This window comes from Lactuca saligna, chromosome 6, assembly GCF_052625555.1.
Source record: "Lactuca saligna cultivar CGN05327 chromosome 6, ASM5262555v1, whole genome shotgun sequence".
NCBI lineage: Eukaryota > Viridiplantae > Streptophyta > Magnoliopsida > Asterales > Asteraceae > Lactuca > Lactuca saligna.
In genome coordinates this window covers 73,131,124-73,141,675 of record NC_136422.1, presented here as the reverse complement: position 1 = coordinate 73,141,675, position 10,552 = coordinate 73,131,124, and the positions used below count along the sequence as shown (strand labels likewise).

Sequence of the window (10,552 nt, the reverse complement as noted above, 5' to 3'; positions counted from 1 at the left end):
TTGAACCACCAAGCTAGGCTTATTCTAGAGATCATTTAACACTTCAAAACACCAAAAACCACCAAGATTAGAGTTCACGGCCGTAAACTCAAGGGTTCACAACCGTAAACTCCTTGTGTGGAGTTTATTGAGTAGTAAACACTTATACAAGGTCCTTGGAAGCTTTAAACCCCTTTAGCCTTGTCCCATAACAACCTAGAAGCAACCCTTAGGACCTATAACACTTATACAAAGTGTTTACATGTTCCTGAGTGTCCCAACTTATTTTATTAAGTTATTATTGGGCTAATTAGTTATATATATGCTCATTATATGATAACTAGGCTCGTGCGTGTGAACAAGTCTCCGTTTGCCACCTAGCACGGTACCCGATACTTCAATCCAATCCACTCACCACAAGTGAGTTCATACCCCTTTAATTAACCTTTGAAATGCTTTTAAATGTTTTAAATACTTTATGGGGGGATACAAGTTAAATACTTATAGTTATTACATCAATCACATGTGATTACATTAATCACATGCGATTAATAACTAGAAAACCAATGATTTTATCACTGTACAAACTGTTTATCAAACTGTTTTACTTCAAAATGTTTTACAAACTCTTTTACTTATCAAATGCTTTTATTAAACTTTGTTTTACTTCTTATAAATTGCATGCCCATATATGTATAGATATATAAGAAATGTTTAAAGGGCTTAGGAAGGCCATCCACCCTATTTTCTTTTCGCGCTTGAGATGTGGTCTGGTGGGATTTCGGGTAGTCGTCCGAAGGTTGTTTCAATATTAATTATATATCAAATATACATGTATAGACATAAAAGTACTTCCATATTCATACTTATTAGTACATCATCAGTAAGTTACCATCGGGGTAACATAGGATCATACTACTACAATTTCTAGATAAATGAGTCAGTTCATTCACGAGTTAATACTTATTACTACGAGTACTTATACAACTATACTAGAAAGAGAACATATACAACTATACTAGACAGAGAACATATACAACTATACTAGACAGAGAACATATACAACTATACTAGAGGAAGAACATATACAACTATACTAGAACAGTTCATTACATTACATATACAAGAATACGTTAACAATTGTGATCCACTGTATTGGAGCATGCCTTAATTATCATGGCCCGAGTTGTAGCCAGAATTCTCTTGGAGGGAGAGCGTGAGTTTGCGTATAGATCTATACTGGATTGACTATCCTACACCTTGCTGCTAGCTACAGCCGGACCTGCAGGTCTGCGGGTGCCAAACGTCATTCCTTTATTACGACCATTCGTATGTCGTTGTTACCAGTCGATAGTATGGTGCAATTTATCACATGATACCTTAATATAAATCCGGTTTAAGGTAGTTAGTACAACAGTAGTTCCTATAATACAACACTACAGTACTACAATAATTTACCCATTACATACTTTTAGTGATTGTTTCACTTAAACTTTAATGTACAAACTATATTTTGTTAAATGATAGTTACGCTTGGGAAATTACACACTTTTACAACAAACGAGCATACAAAACAATTAAGCCTTGGTAGAAGGCTACTTTAATAGAAAATATAGGTTTTTCTGAGAGATTTCAAACTTGTACAAACACTTACAAACATTTACTTACATTTTACAAACTTACACTTGAGACATGTTCAAACGTTTTTGGATGACAAATACCGACACTAAAATACTTATGAACTCACCAGCTTAATGCTGATAAACTCTTTCAAGATAACTTATATTCTCAGGTCATCAGTAGAGAGGTACCGAGGCCAACTTTTGAGAAGATGGAGCGCATCCAAGACTCATCTTATTATTTTGATTTACATTATTTTTGGTGTCTATAACTGTAAAGAACACACTTGTATTAAAATTATATATTTAATGCAATGGATGATGTTGTTTGCTTATTTACTGTTATACTGTGTTGTGATACTTTACATGACGTCCTCCACCCCAGAACGTTTCTGCCGTTCTTGGTTTTGGGGTGTGACAATAAAGCCCTTGTCTAGCAGCTCCTACAATTGCATAGACAACTCCTGCATCTCGGGAGGAGCCAACCGGTATGGTGCCTTGGCTATCGGAGCCACACCAGGTCCTAGGTCGATCCTGAACTCTACCTGACGCTCTGGAGGTATCCCAGGAAGCTCCTATGGGAACACATCTGCGTAGTCTCGTACCACTGGAACCTCGCTCACCGTCACCCTACCCGCCTCCCGGGTATCCATAACATACACGACATATCCCGCGCAACCCTGCTGAAGGTAGTGCCTAGCTCTCGCTGCTGAACATACTGTGGGTCCACGCTGTGGCCTCTCGCTGTGGATCACCAACTCTCCCCCACTTGGGGTCCTGATCCACACCAGTTGTTGTACGCAATCTATCAATGCCCCATTAGGGCTTAACTAATCCATGCCTATGATCACCTTGTTCCCACGCAACGGAATGGGAACCAAGTCCACCAAAAAGCACTCCTCCAACAACCTTAGAACACAATCCATGAACACTGTTGATGCTTGTACTGATCGATCATCGACAATCTTTACCTCTAGAGGGAAATCCAACACGCTCGAATACTTAGAAAACTTCTTGCTAAGCACAAGAGAAACAAACGATCGGGTGGCACCCGAGTTAAACAATACCTGAACTGGAATACCGTTCATATGGAACGATCCTAATGTATATACACAGAGAACACATCAATATCATAACATCATATAAATAAAATAGAGGGAAAAGAACCATACCCATCACCACATCGGGTGCGGCGCGTGCCTCCTCGGTAGATAGCTGAAACTCCCGGCTCCTCACCACTGGAGCCTCTACCTTGCCCTGCCGGCCATCCGTGATCCGCAGGGTCGCTGGAGTTGGCGCCTTTACTGGCTTTGATGTTGCTGTCAACTGGGGGCAACTGGCCCTCTTGTGGCCCCTCTAGTTGCAATGGAAACATAGCAACTCAGAAGTTTGTATCACAGGCGCAGGGGCGGTACAATCCCTGCTGAAGTGCCCTGACTTCCCGCACTTATAGCAGCCTGACGATCCCAACTTGCAAGCTCCCTTGTGCGCCTTGCCGCATTTTTTGCAGCGGCCCCGCATCTGGTCCCTTGGGCTTCTTCCCCGAAGCCCCCATAACATGACCCTCTTCCTTCTTCCTCTTCTGGATGTGCTCCGGATCTATCTCCCTCTCCCTTGCCCTAGCAATCATAGAGTCCAGGGTAGGGCAAGCTGAAAAACTGACATGCTCCCGAATATCAGCTCGTAACATGTCATGATAGCGGGTCCTCCTCATATCCTCATCACCCGCGTACTGGGGCACCAACAACACCCTCTCCCGGAACTTGGCGGTGATCTCCGCCGTCTGCCTCATATCTAAAAACTCCCTGGCCAGCTGCTGAAGCTCGACAGCTAGTGCAAACTCTGCCCTGAACCTGGTCACGAAGTCCGGCTAGGTCATAGCCTCGACAGCTAAGGCTCCCAACGAGTCACCAACAGACTCCCACCAATCCCTAGCTCGATCCCTCAAACATCTTGATGCAAATCTCACCTTCGACCCCTCAGGGCAGAAGCTAGTCAACTGTGCAGACTTAATGTCTGCAATCCATTTATTTGAAAAATATTTATGGCGCTTTTTTAATTGATTTAATTGAAAAAATCGAAGTTTATTTCAATCCATTTATGTATCAAATTCTTTGATTTCTAATTACAAAGTTTAGGTATAACTTTGTGACAAAAATTGTTAGTTTTTATCAAATATATACGTTAATTTATACCATTTTTATTTTCACTTTTTTTATACAATAATACATAAAAGTTGATTTAGATTTGTTAATTATTTATAACAAAGTCATAAATATATTAAAAAAATCACTTTGTAGTTTAAAAAAATCAGTTTATTTAGATTTTAGTTTATTTTAGTAGCCTGCAGATGTAAAAAAAAAACAATCTTATTTTTTCAGACTGCAGACGTTTGGTCCACCTCTTATACTGCAGATGTTTACAGATGTGATCTGCAGACTGCAAACATTTTGACTTAGAAAAAACAAAGAACACCTTAATGTGGGTAGGAGGATAATAAGAATAAAATCTAGTTGAATTTTTAATTTCTCAAAATAAATAGAAAAAAATTAAAAGGTCAAAATCATTTTTTTGGATTTTTCGGAGCCAAGACCATAAAAATTTCTTAATTTTTGGATAAAACTACAATTTTTTTTTTAATTTAAATTTTAAACATTTCGGGCATGTTTGACTTATTTTTTAAAAGATCAAAAGTCCTTTTTGAAAAAATTACAAAAAACTAGGTTTTCTGATTTTTCCAAAAAATTCATTTTCCTTATATTCAAAATCCAAAATTAACTTTTAAAAATGCTTTTACTAAACTTTTTTTACTTTTATATTTTCTTAAAAAGTAATTTTAGTTTCTCAAAAGAGAAATTAAATATCTTCCTATCATTTGTTCCTATTTTTCGTTCTACCATATCAAATGTTGACAAGTAGATTAAATGATTATTAATTTTATTAAACGTCTAATGAAATGTATCGAAGAAAAATATGAATAAATGGTAGGAAGATATTTAATTTGTGTTCTCAAACACCCTAAGTTACATATTTTTTTAGATCTACGGTTACGAAACGATAAGGGCCGATTTGTCTTATGATTATCTTCCTTTTTAAACTTGCTTGCTCCTAAAGTTTAGATTTCTATTTAAGTCCTCAATAAAATAATGAAACTGTTGGCCATTCTTCCCGCTTTGAATCTATAATCGATTTCTTTATTCTCTATACGATGGGGGATATATTGGCCGGCGACGGCGAGGTACCGAAGCTTCCGATTCCCGGCAAACGAAACATACTAATTACCAGTGCTCTTCCTTACGTCAACAACGTTCCTCACCTTGGCAATATCATCGGCTGTAAGTACAGTTGCAGGTGTCGGCTGTTTAACTGTAAAATTATGATCGCTTAATACTTATTTGTCAATTGCATTTCTTGTTAATACCTAGGTGTGTTGAGTGCCGATGTGTTTGCTCGGTATTGTCGACTGAGGGGGTATAACGCTATATACATTTGCGGAACTGATGAATATGGAACAGCAACTGAGACCAAAGCTTTACAAGAAAATTGCACCCCCAAAGAAATATGCGATAGGTAATTACGTTTCTATGTTTCGTGTTATCTGAATTTTGTAATCAATTTTCACGAAACGATCTCAGTTTGAATGTAACGTTACAAGGTTTTGTGACGAACAGTTGGTTTTGGATTCTAAAATTCTAGTTCTACTATAAAAACATCGATTCTTCTTCTTATCGTTTTATTTTCCTTTCTAGATATCATACGATTCACAGGGATGTCTATAATTGGTTTAACATAAGTTTTGATGAATTTGGACGAACTTCAACCCCACAACAAACCGAAGTTTGTCAAACAATCTTTAAAAAGTTAATGGAGAACAAATTCCTTTCTGAGAACACAATGCAGCAGGTATACACATACATTTTTGTTTGTATTCAACTTGTTCCAAACTGATAGAAACCCTGGCAATCTTTCTGCAATATTTTTTGTTCTATAATGTGGAGATATATTATATATACTAAGTTATGTATATATTTTACACTGCAGCTTTACTGCGATACATGTCAGAAATTTTTAGCTGACCGACTTGTTGAAGGTACCTGCCCGAACAAAACATGCAATTATGACTCTGCCCGAGGAGATCAATGTGAAAGTTGCAGTAAACTGTTGAATCCAACAGAACTCATTAATCCAAGATGCAAGGTAAATTGCTCCGTTATATGAACAAGAAAACAAGTGCTAAGTTTCATGTAGTGAATAAATCAAAACAAAATGTATGCATCCTCATCCTTTTGTACATATTTTGCTTTTTATGACTCCAAATTTGGTCTGCAAATAGGTCTGTGTATCCAGTCCTTGTATCCGTGACACAAATCACTTGTTTCTTGAGCTTCCATTGTTGGAGGGTAAACTTGAAGAGTACATAAAAAAAATGTCAGTGTCTGGATCATGGAGTCAGAATGCTATTCAAGCAACAAATGCATGGCTTAAAACAGGATTAAAGCAACGATGTATTACTAGAGATTTGAAGTGGGGGGTTCCTGTTCCTCATGAGAGATTCAATGACAAAGTGAGTGAAATGAGTTCTTTCTCTCGTTCTCTCTCTCTCTCTCTCTCTCTCTCTCTCTATTATAAAGTCAAAATGAAAACTCCATCTTATGTCTCACATAGAAGCGTATAGTTTTACAAATTGTTCTACTGTGTGTAATGTTTAGGTTTTCTATGTTTGGTTTGATGCACCAATTGGGTATGTCTCAATCACTTCATGTTACACACCTGAGTGGGAGAAGTGGTGGAAGAATCCTGAAAATGTGGAGTTGTATCAGTTTATGGGAAAAGATAATGTACCCTTTCATACTGTAAGTGCTTTTTCTTCAAGCTTTTAAATCTTATGATGATGTATATCGTAGATATTTTTTTCCTCATTAAGTTTGAAAACAATTCTTTCAGGTAATGTTCCCTTGTACACTTCTTGGAACTTCTGAGAACTGGACTTTGATGAAGACTATCAGTGTTACAGAGTATCTAAACTATGAAGGAGGTTTGTTCTATGCTTCTATTCATTATTCAACCCCACAAGCTATGCTATTCATAATGAAACATTTTAAATCCCATTTTTTCTTTTTTCTTTTTTCTTTTTTCTTTTTAAGTTTTGGGGTATCATGTGTAGGTAAGTTTTCAAAGAGCAAGGGTGTAGGAGTCTTTGGTAATGATGCACAGGATACAAATATTCCAGTAGAAGTGTGGCGATACTATCTGCTAACTAATAGACCTGAGGTATAACTTTTATTTAGTGTCTATCATTAAAAATGTAATCTCTCACTTTTTCTTTTTTCCTTCTTTTGTTCTCTTTCATTCATTATTAGGTATCAGACACATTATTCACATGGACAGATCTTCAAGCAAAACTCAACACCGAGTTGCTAAATAACTTAGGCAATTTCATTAACCGTGTCTTGAGCTTCATTGCTAAAGATCCAGGTTAGTAATTAACCCCAGTTTAACCTAAATTAATTAATGGGATCAAGAATTCGAGTTTGCAGTTTATTATTTTCTACTTTTCTTTTTTTCAATTCATGCCCTAAACCCTAAATGCTAGGTTCTAGAGCTGTGTAATAGCAGACTACCCTTTCTTTTCTTGCACTACTATCTTAACCTTTTTACTTTAAACTGGTATGAAGTTATTAATGTACATAAGGAATATTTTCATATCATGTTGAAGATTATTGGTGTTTTTATTATTTTTAATTCAATCTGAAAAGTATCCTGCTACAATTCCATTGACAGATTCAAGAGCTGGAAGAGGTTCAGGATACAATTCCATAATTCCTGATGCTCCAGGTGCTGAGAAACATCTGTTATCAAAGACACTAGGAGACAAAATTGGTACTTATGTTGAACAATATGTTGAGGCCATGGAGAAGGTAATTCTTGATTACAAGAACATTCTAGATATTCTGAAATGACTCTTCATTGGAATATGTATGTATTTTACAAATTGACATTTAGGTTAAGCTAAAGCAAGGATTGAAAATTGCAATGAGTATATCTGGTGAGGGCAACGTGTATCTACAAGTAAGTCTACAAAAAAAAAAAAAAAAGGGACAACCAAACATGGTAATGGAATGTAACAATCCATTCCGTTACATTGTTGTGATTCCATTCCATCGTACCAGATAAATTGTAGTTCAGACATTGGTTAAGCATGCATGAGAATGGGTTTATTTATTAACTTGATGTAGGAAAGTAAATTCTGGAGGCTTTACAGAGAAGATCTACCTTCATGTTCCATAGTCATGAAAACTTCAGTGGGAGTAGTTTATCTTCTTGCTTGCCTGTTAGAGCCTTTTATGCCATCATTTTCCACCCAGGCAAGTTATTTACCCTTTTTTTTTTGGAATGGAAAATTACATTCTTACCCTTACAAACATCCTTCCAATTTGTCTGCTACAGGTACTGAAGCAGCTTTCTTTCCCCCACCAAGTTTCTCTCTGTGATGAGAAAGGAGATGTAGAGAAGGCCAAAAGACCATGGGAGATGATACCTTCTGGCCATAGAATTGGGACTCCTGTGCCATTATTTAAAGAACTGGTAAATAAATATAAATATGTATATTTATAATTATTGAAAAATATAGATGAGGAAGCATATTGTTTTTGCATATGTTTGATTCTTGTGCAGAGAGATGAAGAGGTGGAGTTGTTGAGGGAAAGGTTTGCTGGAAGTCAAGCTGATCGAGCAGATAGGGAAAAATAGTTCTTATTATTAATTAAAAGAAAATTATATTGCCAAAAACTGGACTGGGATTTAGGAGGGGTGTTACTTTTAAAAAAGACTGATTTTACTTTTAAAAAGACTGATTTTTCAGATTCAGTTTGGTTTTTCTTTATATAAAAAACGGAAAAATAATAGCATGCGTAATTTAAGTGATTAAGTATATTAACTAATATGTTTTTATGGTATTTTCTTTGGCAATTAAAATGTATTTACTTGGTATATACTATATAATAATAATATAGCCTACTTGTTGGTTGAGTTAAAGTAAACAAAATTTTTAAACAGACTCATACTCGGGTTTGTGGAGTAATAAGGTAAAATTAAAAAAAAAATGATGGGCATTTATATAAAAATGTTAGGCTTTGAAAAATCATAAATGATATTTATGAGTGATAGTAGAAATATGTTACTATACAATGAAAAATACCATAGCTTTTCAAGTAGTGTAAAATGGGGGGAATTATACCCAAAAAGCTATATATGTGGACTGTGATTGTGGTATTTTATTAGGGTAAAACACAAGAAGTAGCTATGTACTTTTGTTGAAAAGTCTACCTAATGATAGCAACATCATCCAAATACAAAGCACAATTGTCAAAAGTATATAATTAACGTCCTCATACAAAAAAAAAAAAAATTGAAATTAAAAATCTATAATTAGTTAAATAGAGTTTTCAGAGTACAATGCCTTAATAAGAAAATTGAAGGTTTAGTGATGTAATATGATTTTATACATATAACTTAATAACTGAAAGTAGATTTTGCTAATTCTTGCATTTAGCCCATCTTTTTCCGTATTGGCTAATTAGAGAGAGCTATATTTATTTGAGATTGTAGCTTACTCTTATTATAATACTCTTGCAGATAATAATATTGGAAAGAAAGAATTTACAACTCCCCCCCTGTGGTTTGTCAAAAGTTATGCTTTTCGTCCAGTTGTTGCTGCATGTTTGTCATGGACCGTTTCCCCTTGTCTTCTTTTCCATGGCTGCCGCTCTCAAGGGCAAAATGGTCATTAACCGTTTTCATAGTAGAATTCACATTTTTATAAATATACACAATAGACAGTCAATTATTACATACTTAATGCTATACAGAAGGGTAAAATGGTCATTTACTCCATTTAAAGAAAATCATCATTTGCAAACGAATGAATCATTTATTGTGAAATAATGAAAAGAACACTGCACTTTTAAAAATGAACAATTTTGGGACTATGATTTTTGTTTTTCTATACAACATCCAAACCATTCATTCTTTTTTTTCATTTTAAACGATTTACATGATGTTAATCTTTTGGGCATATTTCAGGAAATAGCAATGTACTTTAGTTTTTTTACCCAAAAAAGCAACAAACTTACATTTTTTTTACTCTTAATAGTGATGCACTTGCATTCTTTTACCAATATGTAATATAAAACTTATATTGTGTATTTTATTTATGACCCATAATAGCAATATACTTATCATCTATACAGAATTTAAAGTACATTGCCTAACCTGGTAGGAAGAGTAAGTTATGTCGCTAATTTTTGCAATTTTCCCTTATCTTAATATGTTAGGGTGATGGCTTATTATCATGATTATTTTTATAAAATATAATTACAGGTTTGATTATTTGGAGTGAGAATTAGTTTCATTGGGTTTGATGGGAAGCCTGATGATGTATTAAACCCTAAAAGAAGGTTTGGGAGACACTACAAGTGGATTTACATTCAGACAAATAAAGATTTGCCATTTACAATGAAGATAATTCAGTTTTTTTTTAAGCAATCTGATAACAGATAACTGATACAAAAAGGTATGGCATTTTTTATTATTGAAGATTCGATGTTGTCCCTTCTGCTGGGTGTAGTTATAATCCCCTAACCTGGTAATTTTTTTTATGAAGACTCTTGAATAAAGAAAAAAGAAAACTGAAGGCAAAATATTGGAGATTGGAGAAGACAATGAGACTTCAACATTAGTACATTACTACACTTGGTATGGGGGTATATCCATATATGTATATATTTCTGGAACTTATGTTAGTTACATTTGATTAGTCAAGCTATGTCGTTTAATTGTTAGAAGTTAATTTGGTTGTTAGGTGCAGGTTAGCATCAGCTGTGTAGTTTATGTATATGTATATATGTTTTGCAGATGGTATTGATTCAGTAATGAGAATAATACTTTCATCTCTA

At 35.1% G+C, this 10,552-nt stretch overlaps 1 protein-coding gene across 3 annotated transcripts; it reads left to right on the top strand.

Annotated features, from left to right (window-relative positions):
* Positions 1-4,705: 4,705 nt before the first annotated feature.
* On the top strand, positions 4,706-10,552 carry LOC145001253 (methionine--tRNA ligase, cytoplasmic-like). Of its 3 annotated transcripts, XR_013661529.1 has the most exons (16): positions 4,707-4,933; positions 5,024-5,168; positions 5,348-5,501; positions 5,640-5,795; positions 5,932-6,162; positions 6,308-6,451; positions 6,543-6,633; positions 6,763-6,869; positions 6,959-7,073; positions 7,380-7,516; positions 7,602-7,667; positions 7,835-7,963; positions 8,046-8,183; positions 9,234-9,380; positions 9,978-10,170; positions 10,261-10,552. XR_013661529.1 is itself a non-coding variant. In XM_078960619.1 (14 exons), the coding sequence occupies exons 1-14, from the start codon at positions 4,807-4,809 to the stop codon at positions 8,346-8,348; spliced, it is 1,815 nt and encodes a 604-aa protein (XP_078816745.1). In that variant the 5' UTR covers positions 4,710-4,806; the 3' UTR covers positions 8,349-8,465. The 3 variants fall into 3 exon arrangements, 1 of the variants encoding a protein (XP_078816745.1); XR_013661528.1 differs by having other exon boundaries at positions 4,706-4,933; positions 9,234-10,170; XM_078960619.1 differs by lacking the exons at positions 9,234-9,380; positions 9,978-10,170; positions 10,261-10,552 and adding an exon at positions 8,274-8,465 and having other exon boundaries at positions 4,710-4,933.